Source organism: Oncorhynchus nerka, unplaced genomic scaffold (genome assembly GCF_034236695.1).
Source record: "Oncorhynchus nerka isolate Pitt River unplaced genomic scaffold, Oner_Uvic_2.0 unplaced_scaffold_36___fragment_4___debris, whole genome shotgun sequence".
Taxonomy (NCBI): domain Eukaryota; kingdom Metazoa; phylum Chordata; class Actinopteri; order Salmoniformes; family Salmonidae; genus Oncorhynchus; species Oncorhynchus nerka.
Genome location: NW_027040319.1, coordinates 188,543 through 216,060, shown reverse-complemented (window position 1 = coordinate 216,060; position 27,518 = coordinate 188,543). Strand labels below are relative to the sequence as shown.

General features: G+C 40.6%; 1 protein-coding gene across 10 annotated transcripts; it reads right to left on the bottom strand.

The window, feature by feature from the left end:
• Positions 1-255: 255 nt before the first annotated feature.
• On the bottom strand, positions 256-26,239 carry LOC115123136 (RNA-binding protein 39-like). Of its 10 annotated transcripts, none has more exons than XM_029652462.2 (17): positions 26,143-26,239; positions 25,900-26,022; positions 25,365-25,427; positions 22,776-22,825; positions 22,484-22,669; positions 21,973-22,038; positions 21,816-21,869; positions 20,880-20,997; positions 20,488-20,646; positions 16,284-16,421; positions 10,893-10,958; positions 3,035-3,239; positions 2,807-2,893; positions 2,423-2,543; positions 2,139-2,244; positions 1,980-2,058; positions 256-1,119 (listed from the first exon to the last, which is right to left on the bottom strand). In XM_029652462.2, exons 3-17 carry the CDS (start codon positions 25,413-25,415, stop codon positions 1,016-1,018), a joined length of 1,590 nt encoding a protein of 529 aa, XP_029508322.1. In that variant the 5' UTR covers positions 25,416-25,427; positions 25,900-26,022; positions 26,143-26,239; the 3' UTR covers positions 256-1,015. The 10 variants fall into 10 exon arrangements, with proteins under 10 accessions (XP_029508322.1, XP_029508321.1, XP_029508323.1 ...); XM_029652461.2 differs by having other exon boundaries at positions 26,119-26,221; XM_029652463.2 differs by adding an exon at positions 24,935-24,998 and having other exon boundaries at positions 25,900-26,210.
• Positions 26,240-27,518: the final 1,279 nt, after the last annotated feature.

Here is a 27,518-nt window from a genome sequence, read left to right as displayed (position 1 = left end):
AAATAAATCTCAATAATTTTGTACATGCGTAGACTTCAGAAATGGAACAAGCAGACATTTAGAAATTGAATGGTTATAATTGAGGCACCATGACATTTTTGCCCAAAACCTGGTTGCCTCTGCAAGGAGGCAAGTGGATATTCCAGCATGAACAAATATTACTCAGTTTAATATTCTTAAATATTTGTGTGTATACCAAATGGGAGGAGAATAGAAGTGTGCTACGGACAGTATTGAGCAAGTAAAGAAACTGGATGACTTTAAAATACATTTTAATCAAGGTCTTTACAAAATCAAATCTTGATTAGAAAACAGATACTGAAAAACCAAATGTCTCTAAATGAGCACAACTGAAATCAGTCATTACGTTTTCAGAGCTCATGGAGCTTAAAACATTGAATAATATTCTGATGTATAATTGAAACTGCAATGTTCGAATTGTATTTTTTCTCCAAAAATAATCAATATCCTCTTTTCTTGTGTCTGGGTGTCTTAAGTTGTACACTTCAGGGAAAACATGCCCATCAAAGCGATCAAACACAAGACAATGTATGAACAAGAATACATTTTACAAAAGATAAAATGGTAAATTGTCCAGATCCACCAATAAACTCTTCAGGGACTATAATCCCTTTATTAGACTGGCTGAAACTCCACCAAGAAACTCTTCAGGGACTATAATCCCTTTATTAGACTGGCTGAAACTCCACCAATAAACTCTTCAGGGACTATAATCCCTTTATTAGACTGGCTGAAACTCCACCAACACTGTTGGATGTGGCTACGCAAATAAAGCTTTGATTCTTTTCGCCACCAACGTAAGGAAAGTCTCAACAAAAAATAAATGTACTGAAAAAAATAAAATCTTACTTCATCTACTAACAAAAGAAAAACATACTGCCATAACTTGCAGGAATGAAAAACAGACCATCGACAATAAAATGTCAAACTTTTAAAAAGAGAAAATAATCAATTATACAGTGTCCAACAAATCAGTTTGTGTCTCGCTGTGAGATCATCGGCGAGCAGGAGGGATCAGGAGCTGGGTAGCCGTCACAGAATCAGGAAAAAGGTTGTGATATGTCGGGAGAGGGACGTATGCCGCTGTGATCATTTTACCTGTGAAGAAAGTTACAGTTCAGACAAAACATCTTCATAAACAATGACTGCATCACTGACAATTTACAGTCACCAGCCAGTTCATTAAGTACACCACGTCGGTCCCGAAAACGGATCGCTCCTACAGTGAGTCACATTGCCGTGGCAATCAGACAAGCATCCAGTTACTTTTGTTTGAAAGTTAGAAATGGATAAAACGAGGGCCTAAGAGACTGAGCGTGGTATCGTCGGTGCCAGGCGTACCAGACCCAGTATCTCAGAAACGACCAGCCTCCTGGGATTTTCACACACGACAAAAGACATTGTCGACGGCAGTCCTGTGGGTGAAAACAGCTCAATGAGAGGACGAAGGAGAATGGCAAGAACCGTGTGAGCTAACAGGCGGGCCACAATTGGACAACAGTGGTGTGCAGAAAGGCATCTCGATACACACAACTCGTCGATCCTTGCTTGGGCTATTGCAGCAGAAGACCACACCGGGTTCCCCTCCTATCAGCTAAAATGCACATGTTCACAAAAACTGGACAATTGAGCGGGAAAACAATTGCCTGGAATATGACAACAAGTTCAGTTTACTTCAGTGGCCTGCACAGTTCCCAGACCTCAATCCAATAGAGCCTCTTTGGAATGAGACTGTTTGCAGGATGAATGTACCACCATCCAATCTGCAGAAACTGATGCCATTGAGTTAGCATAGACAAACATCCATGTGGAAGGTTTCCGACACCTTGTACAATGTCCCCCAAAATTCTGGCTGTTCTGGAGACAAAGGGGGATGCGACACAATACTAGATGGGTGTACCTAAAAAAAAAACTGTCCGGTGAGTGTATAACGAGTACCAGTCAGTCAGTTCTCTTACCTGCAAAATATCGACCATGTAATGCGTTTACTGCAGCCATGGCAGCAGGAATGGTTGGACACTTCACATACACGTTGCCCTAAAAATAAAAACAATAACATTAATTTCTATTTAAGACTGCAACCATTTTGAAACCATTCAACTACACTTAAGTCTTACTTCAGTGGAATTCTTATCGACGTATATGTGCACAACTCCTCCATGTTTGTTGCATTCCTCAATGACATCATGCTGAATGTCAACATCCCAGCCTGGGTCATCTTCACTGTAAAACCAGATGGGAATTCATCACCCACAAGGGACTAGTGATTGGGACCAGTATTTGGGAACAAATATCATCTTAAGGTCAAAGAAATGTATGGTTTGTGTACTTTCAGCAGCTGGCCCCACTTGGGTTACAAAGATGCTGCATTGAACAACTAGATTAATAGTTCAATACTTACGACTGAGGGTTGAACATGTTAGACAGCTGGAAACAGTGTGTAGCAAGTGGCTGGGATGGCAAGTTCATAGCTGTATTCATGTTCATATTCAGGTTCATGTTCATAGCAGGATTCATGGCAGCTAAAAAAAAAAAAAAAAAAAAGTCAAAATACATCACACTAAACTAACTGAACTTTATTCGCGTTTAATGTGCGTGTCAAGCCAGCCAAGTTCTGAAGCGATTCTCACAGACCAGCTCCTCGCATCATATCAACCAGTCATAGTGTCTCACTGGCAAAATCAACAGATTCAATCAATGCCGGAACATGCCCTTTCCAAATAGCTCAGAGAAAAAGAGCCATGACCGTGAGATGGGCTTGTACAATTGATCGTCCTTTTATTACCTGATACAGCAGCCATGGCACCAATAGCAATGGCCCCACTCATCTGTAGGGCTTGCTGTGCAGCTGGAGGAATTTGCAGTCCCGTGCCTGAAAGATATTGGGCTCAACATTTGTACTTGTTCACACTTTATAAATCGGTTCTGAAGTGAAACTCAGTATAGAATGAGACATGATTTAAGTATTATTTCAAGATTCTGTGAATACAGGCCCTGGGCTCTCAGGCTTTACCTTCAGCCAGTCTGGCCATGAGCTGCAGGCGCCCGGTGGTGCCTAGGTCAATGCCCGTCCTCTCCAGCTCGTCGCTGTCCAGGAATGAACTGGCAGTGGAGGCATCTGTGCGCTCCGTGACATGGCCCACCTTCATGGGCCGGCCAGCCAGCTCAAACCCGTTCAACTGCTCCAGGGCCTTCTTGGCACACTCTGCGTCCGAGAACTAGAGGACACAAATGCCATTTAAATGACTTACATAAACACCAATCAGGGTTTATACAGACTTTTTTTGTAGGAGTGGATCGGCTTAATATTGCAGAAAGATTGTTGCTTCCATCAATGTAATTGTCAATCCCCCCATATATTTTGGGGGGGTACATAAATAATTATATATACAGTGGGGCAATTATGCAAGTTCTCCCACTTAAAAAGATGAGGCCTGTAATTTATCATAGGTACACTTCAACTATGACAGACAAAATGAGAAGAAAAAAAATCCAGAAAATCACATTGTAGGATTTTTAATGAATTTATTTGCAAATGATGGTGGAAAATAAGTATTTGGTCAAAAACAAAAGTTTCTCAATACTTTGTTGGCAATGACAGAGGTCAAACGTTTTCTGTAAGTCTTCACAAGGTTTTCACACACTGATGCTGGTATTTTGGCCCATTCCTCCATGCAGATCTCCTCTCCTCAGTGATGTTTTGGGGCTGTTGCTGGGCAACATGGACATTCAACTCCCTCCAAAGATTTTCTATGGGGTTGAGATCTGGAGACTGGCTAGGCCACTCCAGGACCTTGAAATGCTTCTTACGAAGCCACTCCTTCGTTGCCCGGGCGGTGTGTTTGGGATCATTGTCATGCTGAAAGACCCAGCCACGTTTCATATTCAATGCCCTTGCTGATGGATGGACGTTTTCACTCAAAAGCTCACGATACATGGCCCCATTCATTCTTTCCTTTACACGGATCAGTCGTCCTGGTCCCTTTGCAGAAAAACAGCCCCAAAGCATGATGTTTCCACCCCCATGGTGTTCTTTGGATGCAACTCCGCATTCTTTGTCCTCCAAACACAACGAGTTGAGTTACCAAAAAGTTATATTTTGGTTTCATCTGACCATATGACATTCTCCCAATCTTTTTTTTACCTTTATTTAACTAGGCAAGTCAGTTAAACAACCTCTTATGGCTGCGATCCCTGTACAGGGATCAACATCAGGGGAAATTTCAGAGTGACAACTAAAAATACAACGTCGTAACATTAAACATTCTTGAAAATGCAAGTGTCTTGCATCCTTCAAAAGATTAGAATCTTGATAGTCAAACTACGTTTTCCGATTTAAAATAGCTATTTCAGAGAACAAATGCTATGCTTTTGTTTGAGAAGAGTAATCAACAGAAACATTTTCTGCCATGACAGTTTTTACACATTCACATCTGAAGGTAAAATTATGACTTACATTCTGATATCTTGCTCTTATTTCTCTTCCTGAGGGTCCCAGTGATCAAATTAAGTGCAGTTTTCTTTGATAAAATCCATTTTTATAGCCTACTTCCTTGCGCACCAATAATTTTAGCGAAGCTTCATTGATTGACTATTTCTGTCCAATGATCTTCTTGAAATCGAGCTGAGGTAAACTCCAGTATGTAATGGTTTTGGGTTGCACGCTTAAGGAACTCCATTCTCGCCTTGACTATTAGAGGATTTGCTGTGACGCTTGTTACGCGCAGCAGTATTTCGGAAAGTTGTATTTTCTACGATTTCATTGAAGATATCATGGCGAAGAAATCAGGAAAAGCAGATTCAGTCTAAAGTGAAAGTGAAAAAGTGAAAGATTTTGTTTGAGGAATCTGTGTTATTTTTTTTGGTAACATTTCTTCAGAAAAATACATTTAAAAAAAAAAATCAACTAATATATTTGAGTTTAATCACAATATTTGTTGTATTATTTGTTCTGTCTTTTCAGGTGGATTAAACTGAAATTGCAACCAACTTTAAGGCTCATTTAAAAAAATTACGATATTTGAGATAATTTCCTTTTCAAACAACGGAAAGTGAGCAGGTGTAATCTGAATAAAGGGGAAAAAGCCATTCTTGAACACTTTACTAGAGAACCAGTTCTGATTTAAGTATGACTTTTGTATGACTGATTCCTTTAGTGAGAGGTCTAAATGCTTTAATATTGAATCATTTCTGGCCTGTGAATTAATATTAGTTTTATAAATAGGGCCTTTTAATTTTGTCTGGCTTGCCATTCCAAATAAAATGGAGGGTTTTTTGTTCATATCATTTGAAAAGCAAGTCACTAGGTGTAGGACAAACCATAAGAAAATAGGTAAACTGACATAACTAAAGAGTTAATCAGGGTGATTTTTCCACAAATAGACAAGACAAATTGAAGGACTTTCTCAAGCACTTAATTATAAAATTGAGGTCCTTGAAAATTGTTGTGTAAGAGAAAAGTCCAACTAAACTGCTAAGAATTAAGCATTATGCATTGACATTTTAAATTATAACATTCTAAAATAGGTCCAAATAAAGTTGCCACTGAAAATACACAGCCTGCATCCATGGCGATTTTTACACCAGTAGATGCTCCAGACAGAAACCATAATTAAAGTTGCAAGCAGCAATGCTGGGGTAGAAGCTATGGCCTCACTGTGCGAACCATAAGGGCACATTACCCTAAGATAAGATACTTCTGTAATCAAATTGAAATAAATTCATTATGAATTCCTTATATAAACTGTAACTCAGTAAAATCTTTGAAATTCTTGCGTTTACGTTTTTGTTCAGTACAATATGACCCCACTATGGAAAGGGTAGACTCATGAACACGATGGCGTTCTCCGTTTTGCTTCTGATTTGTCTGAAGGTAACCCATACAAACAAATGGAAGTATGGGAGGTAGTTTATGACAAAATACAAATGTGTCCAAAATTTTTTTTTTTTTTTAGCATTCTTATATATCCTAGACTTCAAAACCTGATTCCTTTGATTTATATTTTGACTGTCTTTTTTTGCCAAGCATTGCATTTATCATGGATCCTGCCAAAGCAGCAGCTACACTTCCTGGGGTCCAGCAAAATTAAGGCAGTTTATACAATTTTAAAACATTACATTATCACAGATTACACAGCACACGGTGTGTCCTCAGGACCCTACTCAACCACTACAGTACTAAATCCATGTGTGTGTTGCTTCACAGTCCCCACTGTTCCATAAGGTGTTTTTTTATTTAAAAAAAAATCTAATTTCACTGCTTGCGTCATTTACTTGATGTGGAATAGAGTTCCATGTAGTCATGGCTCTATGTAGTACTGTGTGCCTCCCATAGCCTGTTCAGGACTTGGAGACTGAAGAGACCTCAGTCTCAGACCTCAGTCTGTGGGGTACGCATGGGTGTCCGTGCTGCCCTGTTCTGAGCAAATTGCAATTTTCTTAAGTCCTTTTATGTGGCACCAGACCACACGACTAAACAGTAGTCAAGGTGCAACAAAAACAGGGCCTGTAGGACCTGCCTTGTTGATAGTGTTAAGGCAGGGCATCGCTTTATTAGATAGACTTCTCCCCATCTTAGCTACTACTGCATCAATATGTTTCGACCATGACAGTTTACAATCTAGTGTTACTCCAAGCAGTTTAGTCATCTCAACTTGCTCAATTTCCACATGATTTATTAAGAGACTTGGTTAAGGTTTAGGGTTTAGAGAGTTTTGTTCCAAATACAAAGCTTTAAGTTTGAAATATTTAGGGCTAACTTATTCCTTGCAGACAGAAGTTGTTCTGAAACTAACTGCAGCTCTTTGTTGAGTGTTGCACTCATTTCCTTCGGTATAGTAGTTGACGTGTATAGTGTTAAGTCATCCGCATACATAGAAACTTTGGCTTTACTCAAAGACAGTGGCATGTCATTTGTAAAAATTGAAAAAAAGGGCCTAAACATCTACACTGGGGAATTCCTGACTTTAATTGGATTATATTTGAGAGGCTTCCATTAAAGAACACCCTCTGTGTTCTGCTAGACAAGTAACTCTTTATCCACATTATAGCAGGGGGTGTAAAGCCATAACTTATGTTTTTCAAGCAGCAGACTATGATCAATAATGTCAAAAGCTGCACTGAAGTATAACAAAACTACTCCAAAAATAATTTTATCATCAATTTCTCTCAGCCAATCAATTACATTTGTGTAAGTGCTGTGCTTGTTGAGTGTCCTTCCCTATATAAGCATGCTGCAATTCTGTTGTCAATTTGTTTACTATAAAATAGCATTGTATCTGTTCAAACCATTTTTTCCAGAAGTTTACTAAGGGTTGGTAACAGGCTGATTGGTTGGCTATCTGAGCCAGTAAAGGGGGCTTTACTATTCTTGGGTAGAGAAATGACTTTAGCTTCCCTCTAAGCCTGAGAGCACACAATCTAGTAGACTTAGATTGAAGATGTGGCAAATAGGAGTTACAATATCGTCTGCTGTTATCCTCAGTAATTTTCCATCCTGATTGTCAGACCCCGGTGGCTTGTGAATGTATGAATGTCATTCAATGAGTTTCTATGGGCTATAGTAAAGGCCAAATTATAATTTTAATATACCTAAAAATCCTAAATCAAACAGCTAAATGATCCATGGTATGACCATGTTAAAACTCTTTAGCTTAATTGATCGGCCAAGTTTTAGGTACTAGTTGTAAAAATATTTAGTTGGTAGAACTTTGGTTCATAGATGCCACATTATGCTTTGTACAGATCGGTCATTCGGTACCAGAGAAATAGCGTTGTGTTTTTCACAAAAAACGAGATGGCAGGAAATCCATTACCTTATGGGTCAGAGGCAAAAACATTTTTTTAAGGACAAAGACCACATTTCATGACTAGGTCAAATGGGTTGAGGGGCGTGACCTTTCAAAGTTTGCATGTGAAATAGATTGTTATAACGCCATCATGTGGCCTAATGGCATGGCACAAGATGGTGTGGAACTTGGCCCACCATCATGCCAGGTTTGACCCTCTTAGGCCTCATGACACGTGAATTATAATTTCACCCAAATTGCCAGAAGAAAAATTAAATAAAAAATAAATAATAATAACTGCAAGTAGCAATGCCAGGGTTCAGGATGTGGGCCCACAGTGCCACCATCAGGACAAATTTGACACATCACCTTCTGTACCCCTTATCTCACTTGCCAAATATCACAACTAAAACATCATGCAATATTCCTATTTTGGACTATTTTATGTTGACGACTTTAAACGTCTTCAACCACAACCGCTAGGCACCAAATTTGGTATATAGCTTGTATGGATGCAAATCTTCAAACGCAATATTTTCCACAACTATATGGCTGCAATAAGCCAATGAGCTTGCATGAACGGTTATGTCCAACAGCACCCCCATGCGGCAAACAACCATACTTTACAGGTTAGCTGGACACTGCCCCGAGCATGTGCTAAATTTCATCAAACAGAGCAAGAGAAACTTGTGCACGTTATAGCGCCACCGTGTGGCCTATGTGTATTGGTGTATACTGTTATTTATTTAGCTCCTTTGCACCCCAGTATCTCTACTTGCACACCCATCTTCTGCACATCTAAACTCCAGTGTGTAATTATTTCACCACACTGTCCTTTATACTGCATACCGCCCTTATCCTACCTCATTTGCACACACTGTATATAGACTTTTTTGCATGTTTGTTTATTCCATGTGTAACTCTGTCGCTTTATCTTGGCCAGGTCGCAGTTGTAATTGAGAACTTGTTCTCAACTAGCCTACTTGGTTAAATAAAGGTGAAATAAAAGTCTGCCGATAAGAATGTGGTGATTGACAGAGTCGAAAGCCTTGGCCAGGTCGATGAATACAGCTGCACAGTAATGTCTCTTATCGATGGCGGTTATGATATCGTTTAGGACCTTAAGCGGGGCTGAGGTGCACCCACGACCAGCTCGAAAACCAGATTGCATAGCAGAGAAGGTACGGTGGGATTCGAAATGGTCGGTGATCTGTTTGTAAACTGAGGCTTTCGAAGAACGTAGAAAGGCAGGGTCTGTAGCAATTTGGGTCTAGAGTGTCTCCCCCTTTGAAGAGGGGGATGACCGCAGCAGCTTTCCAATCTTTGGGGATCTCAGACCATAGGAAAGAGAGGTTGAACAGGCAGAATTTGGCAGTTAATTTTAGAAAGAGAGGGTCCAGATTTTGCAGCTCTTTCAGATCATCAGCTATCTGGATTTGGGTGAAAGAGAAATGGGGGAGTCCTGGGCCTGTTGCTGAAGGGGCGCAGGGCTGTTGACCGGGGTAGGGGTAGCCAGGTGGAAAGCATGGCCAGCCGTAGAAAAATGCTTATTGAAATTCTCAATGATCATGGATTTATCGGTGGTGACAGTGTTTCCTAGCAGTGGGCAGCTAGGAGGTGGTGCACTTATTCTCCATGGACTTTACCTTAGTGAAATTTGTTGTATTCAGCACGTGACAAACAATTTTATTTGATTTAAATTAAGATTTTACCATCTTTTATATTTGCTTATTAGAGCTGTTCTTGCCATAATATGGACTTGGTCTTTTACCAAATAGGGAAATCTTCTGTATAACACCCCTACCATGTCATAACAGATTGGCTCAAAAACATTAAAGAAATTCCACAGCTGTTAATCTAAATACATTCTAGGTGACTACCTCATGAAAATGTTTAAGAGAATGCCAAGTGTGCAAAGCTGTCAACAAGGCAAAGGGTGGCTACTTTGAAGAATTGAAAATATATTATCTTGATTTGTTTAACACTTCTTTGGTTGCTACATGATTCATGTGTTATGTAATTGTTTTGATGTCTTCACTATTATTCTACAATGTAGAAAACAGTCAAAATAAAGAAAAAAACCTTGACTGAGGAGGTGTTCAAACTTTTGACTGGTACCGTGTGTGTAATAAATAAATGAATAATACACACACCCCACCTGAGACCTGGGTTCTATCAGTTCTAGCCTAGTTAGTCAAAGCTGCCTGAAAAAAAAAGAGGGGTCACATGTTGATAAATGATTTCTTCACATTATATGCGCAGCAATGCACACGGCATTAGGCTACATGCGGTTGTTTGTTCCATAATGCAATTAGCAGGGAAACACCACTGTGAAAGGTTTCACGTGACAGATGAATATAAGCAACAACTTGCATGGGTTGCTAATATGAATAGGATTGTGCCTTTGGCTACTGGACAACAAAAGAAAGTTGATTTGAAAACCAATAGAACAGGAGAAAGACTTAATGGTATATGGAAATCTTTAAAAAATAATTGCCTAGACGTTTGGTTGGATTTTGGCTAGGCTACTTTGAAGCAAGATACTACATACGAGTCGTGTCTTAAAACATTTAGGTTTCAAACAATTAAATATATGTTAAAAATGCATACTGCCTCCAGCTCATTTAAAAGTAATGTGATGTGCTGAAGCCTGCTTAGCTGCCTAATCACTTGACTAGTGAAAGAGAAGCGCACTTCAATTGCCAGCCGAGAAAAAAAAAAAAAAAAAAAAAAAAGCTAAAATTTTTAACACTCGATTGCCTTCAGAATTGTTGCCCAATGATTGGGCTTATTAAAGCACGTTTCACTCCACCAGCAACAAACAGCAGTTTGAACTCTATCAGCAGCTCTCACGTTACATCACTGACATTTCATATCAATGAATATGCAAAAATACATTACTTCGCAATGGGATTTTTTCTTTTTTGGGGACAATAGTCAACTTGATTAATCTGCTTTACATATATTTTATCGTCCAAAAACCGGATATTACCAACTAACGGAAACCCCGGTGTGCATGTAAACGAGGGGATTTAAGTTCATAGAGGAAAAGATTAGATTGACTGGATTTAGTGTTATACTTACAGTGATGAAGCCATATCCTTTAGATCTTCCAGTCTCACTGTCCATCATGAGCTGAATACTCTCAATCTGGTGGAAAGAAATGGATAACAGATTAAAATCTGCATAGCATTCATATACTGTAGCCCTACAATCTGTATCCACTCTTTTCATAGGCTTAGGCTTTTGGTTGCATTCAAGACAAGGTTGTTTTTATTGACCTCTGTTTTTTGGCGTACGAGTGGCCTGTCATTTTGATATTAAAAAGATGCTGCTAATGTCTCCAGTCATATGAAATGACATAATGACATGAAATGGTTTTATAAAGGGCCATATTTTTTCACGCCTAGTTAAATAAAATTGAAAAAATGCATACCCTAATAAACGCTTATGCTCAGCTCTAGGCCTGCTCATCTGCTCTCTGTCAGAACTGTTATTTTTGCAAACAGTGAGTGAGTTATATTAACTTACAACAATGACTTGGCCTACTGTTAACAAATATACACACCGGTCAACCTTAAAGTATTTTTATCAGTACCACTTTAGCCCTGGACCCCATGACGGCACACATATGCGATACCCACACTGCTCAAATCATAGGAAAATGCATTTTTTTTGCCTATTGATGTCATGTTGGCCAGTAGGAATGGTCGGCTATAGACTTATGGGTCCTTGGCTGCTCTTCAGTAGCTAACTAGAAATATGTTTAAAACTTCTTTGGGATAGGGGGCAGTATTTTCACATCCGGATGAAAAGTGTGTACAAAGTAAACTACCTGCTTTTCAGGCCCAGAAGCTAAGACATGCATATTATTAGTAGATTTGGATAGAAAACACTGAAGTTTCTAAAATTGTTTGAATCACGTCTGAGTATAACAGAACTTATGTAGCAGGCAAAACCCAGAGGACTAACCATTCAGAATTATTTATTTTTGAGGTCAAGTGTAGCTTTAATTTGGTGTATGGCATGTGTGATTTCAAAGTTAAATTTTTATAGTAATTTATTTGAATTTGGCGCTCTGCATTGTCACTGGATGTTGGCCAGGTGGGACGCGACCATCCCACCTATCCCAGAGAAGTTAAATGTACAATCAGGGCTCTCCCTAGGATTTTCTGACAAGATGGTGCTGATGTAGGCCTAAGGTTAGGTTAGAGGGGAGGTCAGGAAAGGGTCCGTGAACTTTCCCCTCAGGTTTAACATTTAACTTTTCTTTTTAAACCCTTAACTGCCATTTCATGAATCCGTCTGAAATTATATCAAACGAATGAAAACAGTCGTGTTTGATCAAAAATTAAATTGAGGTAGTCTCAATGACACTTCACATTTTGTAGGTTACATTTACGGTTTATCATTCCAATTAACAGGTGTTTTTATGTGGAAAGTCAAGCAAAATTGTACATTGGCTTCTCAACTATGTTTGGGGAGAAAATACTGAATAATTCAATTACCAGATGCAATGTAGTAGTCCAGCCTCTACAGGATCGGTGTCCCCGCGGGACAGTTTAGCTAACGTGCACTAATGTGATTAGCATGAGGTTGTAAGGAACAAGAAAATATGCCAGGACATAGACATCTGATTTCAGCAGAAAGATTAACAAGAATTTTTTGCTAACTGTACTGTCCAATTTACAGTAGGCATTAGTGAAAAAATACCATGCTATTGTTTGAGTAGAGTGCACAGTTATGAACTTGAAAATGTATTAATAAACCGTTTGCTTCGAGGAGAAACACAGCTGCCACGAATGATTTATCGCATAGATATGTGAAAAACACCTTGAGGATTGATTCTAAACAACGTTTGCCATGTTTCTGTCGATATTATGGAGTTAATTTGGTAAAAAGTTCGGCGTTGTAGACTGCATTTTCAGATTTTTTTTCTTAGCCAAACGTGATGAACGGAGCGATTTCTCCTACACAAGTAATCTTTTCGGAAAAACTGAACTTTTGCTATCTAACTGAGAGTCTCCTCATTGAAAACATCCGAAGTTCTTCAAAGGTAAATGATTTTATTTGAATGCTTTTCTTGTTTTTGTGAAAATGTTGCCTGCTGAATGCTAGGCTTAATGCTATGTTAGGCTATACAGGAAGTGCTTGTGTAGCTTTGGTTGAAAAGCATATTTTGAAAATCTGAGCTGACAGTGTTGTTAACAAAAGGCTAAGCTTGTGAGTGAATATGTTTCTTTAATTTAATTTGAGATTTTCATGAATAGTTAACGTTGCGTTATGGTAATGAGCTTGAGGCTATAATTACGCTCCCGGATACGGGATTGCTCGACGCTAGAGGTTCATTCCATCCATATACACTGCTCAAAAAAATAAAGGGAACACTAAAATAACATCCTAGATCTGAATTAATGAAATATTCTTATTAAATACTTTGTTTACATAGTTGAATGTGCTGACAACAAAATCACAAAAATTATCAATGGAAATCAAATTTATCAACCCATGGAGGTCTGGATTTGGAGTCACACTCAAAATTAAAGTGGAAAACCACACTATAGGCTGATCCAACTTTGATGTAATGTCCTTAAAACAAGTCAAAATGAGGCTCAGTAGTGTGTGTGTGGCCTCCACGCGCCTGTATGACCTCCCTACAACACCTGGGAATGCTCCTGATGAGGTGGCGGATGGTCTCCTGAGGGATCTCCTCCCAGACCTGGACTAAAGCATCCGCCTACTCCTGGACAGTCTGTGGTGCAACGAGACATGATGTCGCAGATGTGCTCAATTGGATTCAGGTCTGGTGAAGGGGCGGGCCAGTCCATAGCATCAATGCCTTCCTCTTGCAGGAACTGCTGACACACTCCAGCCACATGAGGTCTAGCATGGTCTTGCATTAGGAGGAACCCAGGGCCAACCGCACCAGCATATGGTCTAACAAGGGGTCTGAGGATCTCATCTCGGTACCTAATGGCAGTCAGGCTACCTCTGGCGAGCACATGGAGGGCTGTGCGGCCCCCCAAAGAAATGCCACCCAACACCATGACTGACCCACCGCCAAACCGGTCATGCTGGAGGATGTTGCAGGCAGCAGAACGTTCTCCACGGCGTCTCCAGACTCTGTCACATGTGCTCAGTGTGAACCTGCTTCATCTGTGAAGAGCACAGGGCGCCAGTGGGGAATTTGCCAATCTTGGTGTTCTCTGGCAAATGCCAAACGTCCTGCACGGTGTTGGGCTGTAAAAGCACAACCCCCACCTGTGGACGTCGGGCCCTCAGAGTGTTTCTGACCATTTGAGCAGACATGCACATTTGTGGCCTGCTGGAGGTCATTTTGCAGGGCTCTGGCAGTGCTCCTCCTTGCACAAAGGCGGAGGTAGCGGTCCTGCTGCTGGGTTGTTGCCATCCTACGGCCTCCTCCACGTCTCCTGATGTACTGGCCTGTCTCCTGGTAGCGCCTCCATGCTCTGGACACTACGCTGACACAGACACAGCAAACTTTCTTGCCACAGCTCGCATTGATATACCATCCTGGATGAGCTGCACTACCTGAGCCACTTGTGTGGGTTGTGGACTCCGTCTCATGCTACCACTGGAGTGAAAGCACCGCCAGCATTCAAAAGTGACCAAAACATCAGCCAGGAAGCATAGGAGCTGAGAAGTGGTCTGTGGTCCCCACCTGCAGAACCACTCCTTTATTGGGTGTCTTGCTAATTGCCTATAATTTCCACCTGTTGTCTATTCCATTTGCACAACAGCATGTGAAATTTATTGTCAATCAGTGTTGCTTCCTAAGTGGACAGTTATTTCACAGAAGTGTGATTGACTTGGAGTTACATTGTGTTGTTTAAGTGTTCCCTTTATTTTTTTGAGCAGTGTATATCGAAAATGCCCATTTATAAAGCGCGTTTGATCCATAAAAAAACAGCTTAGAAACGCAACGTCACTACAAGATATTTCAAAAGTTGCCTAATAAACTTTGCCAAAATATTCCAAACTACTTTTGTAATACAACGTTAGGTATTTTTAAACGTTAATAATGGATCAAATTGTAGACAGGGCAATCTGTATTCAATTCATGAACGAAAAGAAAAAGCTCTGCTCTTCACGTCTTGTGCAACTCACAAAAGTGTCCCCTGTTCCGAGTTGGCCTACTTCCCGATAAGAAAGGAATAAGCTCAAGCATATTCCAAACACTGGCGATATCGTGTGGAAGCGGCAGGAACTGAAAGTAGGTTCCTATTAAATTTCCAATGGCAAAGACAATATAGGGAAGAGATGGGGAAAAAAAGAAAAAAAAATCTGAACAGTTAGTCTTCGGGGTTTTGCCTGCTTACATAAGTTGTGTTATACTCACAGACATGATTCAAACAGTTTTAGAAACGTGAGTGTTTTCTATCCAAATATATTAATAATATGCATATCTTATATTCTTGGCATGAGTAGCAGGAAGTTGAAATTGGGCACGCTATTTATCCAAAAGTGAACATTCTGCCCCCTAGCTTTAAGAGGTTTTAAATTACCGTAGGCTATTTGGAATCCATGGATGGAAACAGATGTGGCCGCGGGAGCTGTTCCGCTAATAGCGTCCTTCAAAGTTATTTTAGGCCTACTAATCTTTGTCTGTTAACGAATCAGTTCTTTATCTCTCCTCTTGATTTAGCTGTATGTCAACAGTAGGCTTCAAATTATATGATAATAGTCAGAACACCAGTGACAACAAAACATGAATGGTAGCCTAGTAATCAGACCCAGACCCGATTATTAGGTCAGGGGTGGCTCTCTGAAACAAGCTCATATAGTCTTAGTTCAGTTTCATATTCCAAATTGTAAGTAACAACCTCAATACAGCACATTTCCTTGCTCTTCAATGCGCTTGCACCTACTACCGGTGGCAATCAAAGCATGTGCGGGCAAGAAAGTGTTCTCGCTTAGTTGACTAAACGCTGTCGCTAACTACCTTGTCCGTAACGACGCCTTAGTAGCTAAGGCGCTAACTACAAAAGTGGTTGTGTGCTTGACTAACACTTAAACAGTTTGTTCTACATTTTTCGTCACAGTGTTATCAACGGACAAAGTGGAGAGCTGCCATCCAAGCTTGAGCGAGGAAAGTAATACTATGACTACAGTTCGACGCAGAGCGCTACTGATTGGCTCAGCACCATCTTCAGACGGTTGAGTCAAAAACCACAATGTGCCAACTAAAAGCCCATTTGTGCGTATTTTAGGGTCTTTTTTTATATCAGCGTGCCTTGACCTGAAACTGCATGCATGGTACGCAAAATGCATGCAGGTTGGCATGTTTGAATCTACTCATTAAACTATGATTTTAACCTTATGTTAGTCTGCAAATGTGATAGACGCATTGGAATGATTTATTATAAAAGGTGATTTATTAGTGTGTGGAGAACCAGCTTCCCCAAACTTGAAACAAATGTGCCACCTATGGGTACATTGTACAACAGCTCTCACCCTTCCAAAAGGCTCAAAAATTCCTCTCAGCATCTCCTCTGTGATGTTAAAGTGTAAGGATCCGACGTAGAGCCTCATCGGGCCAGCGTTGCCCTTCTGCAGGTTGTTGGCCATGGCAGCAGCCCTGTTTTTTTCAGCCTAGAAAGAACACACACAAAGTGACCGTAGGGAAATGGTGCAAATCGCCTTAGGCTGTTAAAATAAAGGCTGTCGAATGTTTTAAATAATTAGGTAAAGTTAAGCACATGGATTTCTATAGTTAACTATGGATAATTTACATTTTTCCAATTTGACCCTAATCAAAAATGTTGCAATTTAAAACATTCCATTGGGTTGTATAACCTATTCTAAGACATCTAAGCCAGGTCTGATATAAAAGTAAAATATCAGTTAGATCTAGCCTAGGCTACTTCGTATCCATGTTCAAGATAAACTAACCACAAGCTGCTAATGCATTAGAATTGGGATCATTTCAAAATATTTTGACCTGAGAACTACAACAAAAACTAACTAAATGGAATAGAATTAGATTCTGTTTTGATTAAAATCATTGTCGGAAATTAGTGTTGAATCTAGAGGCATTCAGCCAAGGCATTCTAAACATTCTCATTTGGATCGCTAGCGAATGTTAGCTACTTCGGTGCAAATCAAGTTTCTGCTGTTATCTAAAGAAATGCCAGGGAAAGTGTTTATGGTTGAACTTTCTGTACGTTTTCCTTCAAATTTGTGGCTGAGGTGCACGCATAGTGGATGGTTTTAGCACCACAAGTAGGGTGTCCACCCACTCTGCCCAGAGTTGGTGAAAACTCACTTTAGTTATGAAATTTCACTTATGTTAGAAAATACATTTTACCGAGACAAATATGATTATTCATGTTCTGAAACATTCGAGGGGCCTTTCTCAAACATTAACATTATATCCAAAAAGTCATTTAGCATAACACGAGCTAAATTAAATGTAGAAGGCGGTGAAAATAAAAGGCTTGTGTCCATTGACATTTCAGAGGTACGCTTGTTATTGTGAGAAATCTTCGAGGAATAACCAGCATTTCTAATTAGTATCTAAGTGTATACTAAAATATGAAAACACTACATCATGTCTCAAAATTGATATCACCTCTATATTATGGATGTGAGCACTTAAACAAAATTGGGATCCTGACGATAAGAAAAATCCCGAAAGGAAAAATTATATTTGGTGGGTTTTCCCCCACAAAATTAAAATCAGTGCAGCTGGTTTGTCTGCTCTTTCTCATCGCTAATGTGTTCAGTCGGTTGCGTGTAGAATATCCTAGCCTATTCATTAACGAAGGGCCTGCTTTGCTGAAGTTGCAAGACAAGAAATGGCTAAATACAGCATTCCATTGCAAGATAGAGCTTTTGATTTCTAATAGGATGAGTGAAGTGTTCTCACTCCGGCAGTCTGGTGGCCGACCTGCCTATACTGTGCCCCTCTCTCCGTCCCTCGCTAGCTCGCTATGAAAGATGCAAGTGTTTGTTCTCGTAAGTATGGCAACTAAATCAGTCTCCTTCGTTCCAAAAATACGGAATCTTAGGAGTCGATTCAGGGTCAGACCCCCAATTGGGCAGGGGTGGCATTTTTAGCTAAAATGACTGACCAACACCACATAAAAACCTAAATTCTGCCCCAAAATAATGATAATTTATCTCACCCAGTGGCATATGTGCCTGTGGAAATCAGCACTCTCACAAGATTACAAGAAGAAATCTAGGGCCTCCCGAGAGGCACTGTGGTCTAAGACACTGCTGCGAAGTGCTAGTGATGCCACTAGAGATCCTGGTTCGAGTACAGGCTCTGTCGCAGCCTGGGGAGACCCATGGGGCGGCGCACAATTGACCCAGTGTCGACTGGGTTAGGGGAGGGTTTACCCGGCAGGGATGTCCTGTGCCGGGCCGGGCGCAATGCACGCTGACAGTCGCCAGATGTAGTGTTTCCTCCGACACATTGGTGCGGCTGGCTTCCGGGTTAAGCGGGCATTGTGTCAAGTCAGGCTTGGCTGGGTTGTTTCTCGGAGGACGCACAGATCTTGACCTTTGCCTTGTGGATACCACGAAATTGGGAGATGGGGGTACATTTTTTTTATGAAAATTATTTTTTCATTTTTATAAATGACATACTGCAATTCACATAGTTGCAAACGCTTACTTCTTTCAAATTTACCTGATGTTGTTCCATTTCTTCTCTTAACATGTATGGACCCAGAACTTAATTGACCACCTGTTCTGTTTATTTTTAGAGACATTTTTCAATGTGAAAAAAAAGTGCTCAATCACAAAATGTGTTTGATTTTATATTTAACCATCCATTTTGAGATATTTGGGCTTTCTTTAAACTTAATTTCTGTTGTAATAAAATACATAATTTGAAGAACAAACTAACAATTCATATCTGGCAGTAAAATGCTTTAAGAGACAAGTTTAAGGTTAAAAAAAGGTAATGTTCTTAATTAAATTGTCCTGATCATATATATAGGCAATATCCACCCAAAGTAGAATGTATGAATTCAGTGTTCTATCATTTAAATTGTAAACAGCACAACAATCTCTCAATCTGGAAGGTAAACTCAAAGTATTCAATTTCACAGTGTATTCCGGATGGAATCACCCATAGAACGCTGGCTGGCTACTCCACGTGCTTGTGGAAAACACTGCAAACTTCATTCTTGCACAGAATCCAGCCTTGAAGACGCGATTATTAAAAAAAAAATTTAATCAGATTTTTACCACATTTCGTCTCTGGCCTCCATTAACATGTTACTCCTACCCCCTACTTTTTCGAACATTCTGTTAAAAATCGCGCAACATTTCAGCGCCCTGCTACTCATGCCAGGAATATAGTATATGCATATGATTAGTATGTGTGGATAGAAAACACTCAGACGTTTATAAAACTGGTTAAATCATGGCTGTGACTATAACAGAACGTGCGTTTCATCGAAAAGCGCAGGAAAATCTGATCACTGAAAATGCGAAAATATATCCATGCGCCACTAGAACCCATTGTTGAATGTGAACCACATTAAATGGGGCCGAGGTTGCAATACCTACAGCTTCCACACGATGTCAACAGTCTTGTCATTTGCCTACGATTTGTTTCTTGGTCAAACGGACACGAGGCAGCGCATTTCTTCCGGTCTCCGACCGGATATTTTGGTTGAGATTTACCCGGACATTATTTCCAGACGTACAGCTATAGAATATACATCGCCTCGTGATCAATTTGATCGATTATTAACGTTTACTAATACCTAAAGTTGCATTACAAAAGTATTTAGAAGTGTTTTGTGAAAGTTTATCGTCAACTTTTTTTATTTAAAAAAATGACGTTATGTTTTTATAAAACGCTAATTATTTCCTTGATCACACAGTCTTCATAGATCGATATCTAGGCTATATATGGACCGATTTAATCGAAAAAAATACCCAATAGTGATGTTTATGGGACATCTAGGAGTGCCAACAAAGATGGTCAAAGGTAATGAATGTTTTATATTTTATTTGTGCGTTGTGTAGCGCCGACTATGCTAATTATTTTGTTTACGTCCCCTGCGGGTCTTTTGGGGTGTTACATGCTATCAGATAATAGCTTCTCATGCTTTCGCCGAAAAGCATTTTAAAAATCTGACTTGTTGCCTGGATTCACAACGAGTGTAGCTTTAATTCAGTACCCTGCATGTGTATTTTAATGAACGTTTGAGTTTTAACGAGTGCTATTAGCATTTAGAGTAGTGCATTTGCATTTCCAGATGTCTAGATGGGACGCCTGCGTGTCGGGTAGGAGTAAGAGGTTAATTCAGTAACCCTAATTCTGACCATCCTACCTACAAGGGTAAGAACTCCAATAACTTTTGAACGGATTATGATAGAGACATACTGTTGGGACCATTGGTTTTCTTAAAGGAGTATCTACACAATTAACATTATTTTACCCATTGGTCAAAAGATGCGTTTTTGAATGGACACCCTACCACAAGAAAGACTGACAGCTCTACTGCAGCTGCCGAGAGCATGTTGCTCTCAAAAGGGGGTGATCGGGAAAAAAAAACAATGAAAAAAATTGGCGCAATTAAATAAACATTTTAAGGCAAGAACTTCAAAAGTTAACTACATTTCATGAATTCAGTTTGACAGCTCTAGTTAAAATAAATAGAAAATGTAAAATGCATGTGAGATGATTACTGACCATTACCTGCGAGGCCTGAACAATGATTGGCACCCCCAGAAGTCGCTGACCAGACAATCCTATAGCAAGCGGCACAGAGTTGGCCTCCACAAACTCAATGTAAGCTATTCCCTTCGACCTCCTCGAATTTCTGTCAGAGATCATGCGCACATCTCTCACCTTGAAAATGAACAAAAATAATCGGTTTTCAAATGGATGGTTTAGGCATAAGAGGAAAAGACATTGCTAAATCCCATCGGTCTTGGTGGCTGTGATAAGTCAAAAATAAGAATTTGCAACAGGTGCAGCACCCATCTTCTCAAAATAAAATGAAATATTGCACGCGCCACACCTGGCGCACGCACCAAACTTTTTTCAGCAGGAATGACAATGAGATAAGCAGAGATACTCACTTTTCCCACTGCAGAGAAGAACTCTTCCAGGTCTCGTGGACGGATTCTGGCTGCCAGCTGCATGCAAAACACAGTGCGAGCATCCCTTTCCTCTGGAGTCAGGTTGTCAATTGGCTGCCTGTAGAAACAAAGCATTGAATTACTCTTATGAGGTAAACCCTTTTTTAGTCTTTCACAGTGGCCTCAATCTTTGAGAAAAACACTTGTATTTTACTATATTTTGCCATCAAAATGGTAATCTCGGCAATCCAGAACAAAAATCATGTGCCAGCTACTCTGCAAGTTTCCGGCAAGTCCACTATGGGTCAAATGTCCCCTCCCCTTTTGAATCGCAGTCTGGCGACATGTGTTAAGATACCATATGTTACATAACGCTGTCTGCAAAGTATATTCAAAATGGTAAGCCTACTTTGTCGAGCAAGGGTACACAAGCTTTAAAACTGGAATGTCAACCTGATTGAGCGATGCGTCTTCTCTAAAGTAGGTAGGTAAGAGTGGTAAGGGCCACAGATCACACACTAGCATGATACACATCCTACACCTAGGGGGAAATGGCTGCCGAGGACAGGAAAAGAAGCTCTGTGGGATGCACAGGCAAGGGAGATTAACAAGCTAATCAGCTGAACAAGTGATCTCCCGACCCACGGGGCTTTTGATATTGTGTCTTTTGTTTGACACCCTTTTGGAGTTTGATTGTTATTCGTTTGTTACCAACTGAACATAAATGACGCGATTGGGCTGGCTGACCACAGAGTCACATCAGAGCTGTCCCCCTGGAATGCAAACCTGCTGTCCGCAGGCACACACCCCCAACACTGTCCACACAATCATACTTTCATGTTAATGCACACTGTCACGTTACAGAGGAAATAGGCAAGAGTAAGTCCCATAGACAAAGCGAGTATAGTGCAACAGTAAGGTTGTTTAAACACTTACCTCACAGGACTCTTCTCTTTCTTGAAAGGGCTTCGGCTTCTGGAACGCCTTCGGCTGAAAGAAAGGGCTCCATTAGAATCTATATGAGTTGATTCATTGCAGGGTCACACAGCACAAAACTACCCACACAAACAGCAGAAAATAGTGTAATAGAAACCTTAGCTTGATGACAGGTGGAGGGCCAATCTTCCCTCTGGAACCACCGTTAAATTTCGGCCCAGAGCTGCGATTGAAAACAAGGTTTATCTCAGTACCTAAGGCCACTACTACTGATCTCATAAGGGGGATAAGGCACTCCAGGAATTAAATTGTGCCAGTCAAGACACTGCAGGCAGGAGTGGGAGGGTTGTTATTTGTTTATTTGGATTCCCATTAGCTTTTGCAGAAACTACTCTTCCCGGGGTCCAAAATAAACAGTGGTTTTGGGGTCCATGTGATGGCACTTGACTTTCTAAACACTTAGCCTAATCAATCTCTTCACTTGAACAAAACCCTTTAACCTGAAAGCCTAAACGTTCCTCATCTTTTCTCAACTACTGATAAAAAGCAATGCCTTAATTGTCCATTTGAACTGGAGTTGAATGCGAAAGAGACGCTCACATTTTCCTATACAGACTGGAGTGATGCAGACTCAAGGGAGATGCTGACACCAGATGAGGCATACATACAAGGTAGTCTTGTGGTCCCTGTAGCGGCCGCTGCGCTCCCTGCTCCGAGTGCGGCTCCGGCGCCTCTCCTTGCTGCGGCTCCGCTTTCGCTCGCGGCTGCGGCTCCTCTTGTGGTCATGGCTCTTCTTGCGATCACGGCTCTTGCTTCTCTTCCGGTCTTTGCTTCGGCTCCTGCTCTTCTTTTTCCTGCAGAAAGAGAATTACTCAACGTAAGGCAGTTAAGGAGACCAATAAACAATAATAAATACAGAATAAATACATTTGGGTGAGTTTGCATGCATGTTTCACTTACTTCTTGCTGCGCTCCTCATGGCCATTGGGACTACTAGACTTGATCTCATCCTAAGCAGGACCAACAGAAGAACAGCATAAGGACGAAGAGGCAACATTTCAAGTTGTCAGGATCAAGATGTGTGGGAACAAGAGAAAATATAGTTTAAAAATAGTATTCATACAAAAGTTAACATAGGGACAAATCTACAGTTAAGTTATTTTAGTGAGTGTCTACCAGCCCCCAATCATAAATGTTGATTACTCATTTAGCATAAAAATCTATGAGTACTATGAGTACTAATACATAACCTACATCTCAGGTGCATTTGTCTTCAGCAGCCCCATCAGGATCATTACCAAGGCTATTCTTTCCCTAACATGCTGACCACACCGCTCAGGTTGCGTGCACGAGCATGGCAAAATAAATGTACACATACATGTTATTCAATCATTGTGGCCAGGTGCTAAAATAGAAACATGTTCTATTTGTGATGCTCAACACGCTGCAAGTCCAGCTTCTCCCATCTCCTCATTGGTTTTTAAGAGCATATACCCACGTCCTCATTGGTGTTTAGGAGCATATACCCACATGGGTGATTGAAAGATGAACTAACGTCCACACGCCAGCCGGTTGTAATAATGCACCGTAAAGCTGGTTGCAAACACCATATTAAGCCGAAAGATAAAATAAAAAGCCAGAGGAAGGAGAGATTACGAGAAAGGAATTTGGTTTACCATTTTATCTGTGGATTAATTGTCTGCGTAGAGGACCTTGTGCATTTCAGGTAAAACAACCCAATGTTTATATCCCAGGACAAATTAGCTAGCAACAGCAAGCTAGCTAAATTGCCATAGATGTTCAATGCTTTTTGACTTGTTCCCAAATGAATTATAATTGGTTCAGTTTGTTTTGATATTTCAACCTGCGTGTCCTGATCGTGTCTGCTGTGGAGGTACAAAATCACATGCGTGTGTCCGGGTTAGTCAGCATGTAAGACCAATGTGCCCATGCTAGCAGCGAGACAGATCGATTTCCAGTGGGGGGGATGCCATTCTAGTGATCTCCACCCAGTTTAATTTCGTGGACTGTAAGAGCTCGCCCTGAAGCAAACAGGGATTCACACTGCTTAGCAATATTGACTACCAAGGAAAGTCATGATTAAATTATAAGATGAGGTACACAAAATTCCTTAGTTGGTGCTGTAGCCAGCAGCATAGAAGAGTTCCATGTTTCCTACAGTTTGTACTTAGTTCTATCAAATTTAGCCTTTACATAAAACAGTGACAAATATAATGGACTTATGGGGAAATAAACATTTGTGAATGAGCATGCAAAAATAATTACATTCTGGTCAACCATGGAGAAAACCTGTTTAACACAAAATAGCGTTATGTAAAATAACTTGGTGAAAGCAGCATAATAACAAAATCCACACATTCTCTCTCACTAGAATGAAAGAGTGAACAGACCTGCTTCCTCTACTTAACCACACACCTCATTTACTGAAGGTAAAGGACATACAATCATGTATTTCAATAATGTGTCAGCTTACCAAACCTTCATCATTACAGAGGCAGACAAAGTCAACCATGTGGAACAACCACAACATGCATACAAATAATTGAATACCGTCTCCCATGGTATGTCTTTTAAATTAAAGGAACTGTCTTCTCAACCAGGCCCCGTCAGCATTTGTGTTTTTCCTAATCAACCGGACTAACGTTCTGCAATCTGTCACAAAGCAGCGTAATGGCCATATGTGAGGTGAAACAGTCAGAAGAGTTGAAGTAATATTACAATTGTCTGTAATTTAGGCTAAAATAGGGAATCTATTCTGAACACCTCACATACCGCCCTGGATTCTACTTTGTGACAAACTCCTCAGACATGTGACAAGAATGGTTTGACAGTTGTCAAATTCTTGGGTTACCACCCACATGAGCATAAGATTCACCCAACTGAAAGGCATAGCAATGAGTTTCGCATAGCCCATGCACAAAGTGTTAGCCCAGTTGATAAAATATAGGAGAATGCCAATTGGGCCTGATCAAGAACCCAGTTCCTAAATTAAATGTTATTTTCCATCCACTGCATTCGCCTTGTAGACTGGCCATTCGATGACCACAATTATGTTACCAAGGGGACCACAGTACAGCAATACATTGGGCAATTACTACCTTCATTTTTTGACAGATCACACTGGAATTCATGGAAGTAGAGGTGAGATATCGTTAGGCAAGTCTACAAAAAGAGATAGATGGGCGTTTATTCATAGTCTCAAAAGGAACTGCAGCATCACATCAGAAACACAGAATAAGCTACTAGAAATATAGGGTCTGGGGCAAAGTGGTGACATAGGCCACCACAGTACTTACAATAAGGTGCATTAAAATCACAAACGTATTGCCTGGGCCTGTCTGACATTTGACACTGACAAAAATATTTTTTGAAATAGCAAAATACTAAAATATTTTATTCCAGCGTTCATCGTGGGGTATTTGGAAAACGCCCCTGGAGTTAAAAGGAATGGTTTTGTTGCGATATGGACACAGTATTTACAATACAGTGCATTACAAACCACAAACAATACCTTAGGCCAAAACCCACCTTTCTATACGGAGCCTCAAGCATTGCTTCTATATCAAAGTCATCAGCCATGATGATGGCGCACTAAAGGGGAAGATAAGACACAATGTGAACACATCATTAACGTTAGCTACAACACGTCATACGAGAACCGTGTATATCCACCCCGTTGATGCAAGAGTTTTTTTGAATTAATTGTACCACAACCTGCTAACTAGCCAACACATGCTTGTTAACGGAATGTTAGCTAGTTAACAGGTAAGTTTCAGTTCCCCCCGCTAAATATGAGCGGTCTGTGTGTCTACCGTACCGGCTTGTCCATATGAGATGATTGGTTAGGTAACATGTTCACTTGACCACGTTAGTTAGCACATAGATGAACTCCGGAGGTAGCGAGCCACAACTAACGCTAGCTATCGAACGTTACCTAGCTAGCTATGGCCACACACGCAGTAGCAAGCTAGCTAAGCAACTATAATGTTATGCAAGAAAACTAGCTGGCTAGCAATTACTATACAACGCATTAAGAAAGACAATGTTCAGGTATTAAATGTACCTGAAAAATGTGTTGTTTCTTCTCAAACAAGACGGACTCCCGAGGGTGTCTTGTTGCCACAAACTAGCTAACAGGATAGCTAACGTTAGCTAGTAGGCCTCTAGTTGTTTTCCTTCCGCGTTGCTAATAGCAAACAAACAATAGCTACATGTAACTTCAAATGTGGGTTTTGATACCCCAAAAGCAGTAGAAACTGTGTAAACAGATAATTTAAATAACCTTGATGTGCTGAGAAAAATGTACCCGAGTACGAAAATACTGTTGCTGCGTCTTGTTCCCCGCTCTCATCTAATGGCGCATGCTGTAAAGAATCCGTGGTCGCGTTCCAGGCTCACTATATTCAAAGATTGTCTATTCTAATGAAAAGATATTCGAGTGACCACTTTAACAATGGAAATACATGTCCTCATAGATGGAAGGCAGGCGGGAGGAGGCGAGGTCAGGTGGCACCATTCTAGCCAATGAGAGGGCAGATACGTGTGTGAACAATAGGCCATACACAAGCAGTGTTACACGTAGGTTTACCTGGCGGGACGTTTTGATAAACGTGTAAATCTCTCTAGGTAGGACAAGGTGACTTTTATCAACATATTCGCCTGTATTTACTCCCGAAAAATGAAACGCTAGTTAGCTGCTAATGTGGCTATCATAAAGAGTTACAAATGCTATGATCTGGACGAGACTGCCGAACCGAGGCAAAGGTAAGATTTTTTATTTTTTTAAATTTTATTTCACCAGGTAGGCTAGTTGAGAACAAGTTCTCATTTGCAACTGCGACCTGGCCAAGATAAAGCATAGCAGTGTGAACAGACAACAACACAGAGTTACACATGGAGTAAACAATTAACAAGTCAATAACACAGTAGAAAAAAAAGAGAGTCTATATACATTGTGTGCAAAAGGCATGAGCAGGTAGGCGAATAATCACAATTTTGCAGATTAACACTGGGGTGATAAATGATCAGATGGTCATGTACAGGTAGAGATATTGGTGTGCAAAAGAGCAGAAAAGTAAATAAATATAAACAGTATGGGGAAGAGGTAGGTAAAATTGGGTGGGCTATTTACCGATAGACTATGTACAGCTGCAGGGATCGGTTAGCTGCTCAGATAGCAGATGTTTGAAGTTGGTGAGGGAGATAAAAGTCTTCAACTTCAGCGATTTTTGCAATTCGTTCCAGTCACAGGCAGCAGAGAACTGGAACGAAAGGCGGCCAAATGAGGTGTTGACTTTACATTTACATTTTACATTTAAGTCATTTAGCAGACGCTCTTATCCAGAGCGACTTACAAATTGGTGCGTTCACCTTAAGACATCCAGTGGAACAGCCACTTTACAATAGTGCATCTAAATCTTTTAAGGGGGTGAGAAGGATTACTTTATCCTATCCTAGGTATTCCTGAAAGAGGTGGGGTTTCAGGTGTCTCCGGAAGGTGGTGATTGACTCCGCTGTCCTGGCGTCGTGAGGGAGTTTGTTCCACCATTGGGGGGCCAGAGCAGCGAACAGTTTTGACTGGGCTGCGCGGGAACTGTACTTCCTCAGTGGTAGGGAGGCGAGCAGGCCAGAGGTGGATGAACGCAGTGCCCTTGTTTGGGTGTAGGGCCTGATCAGAGCCTG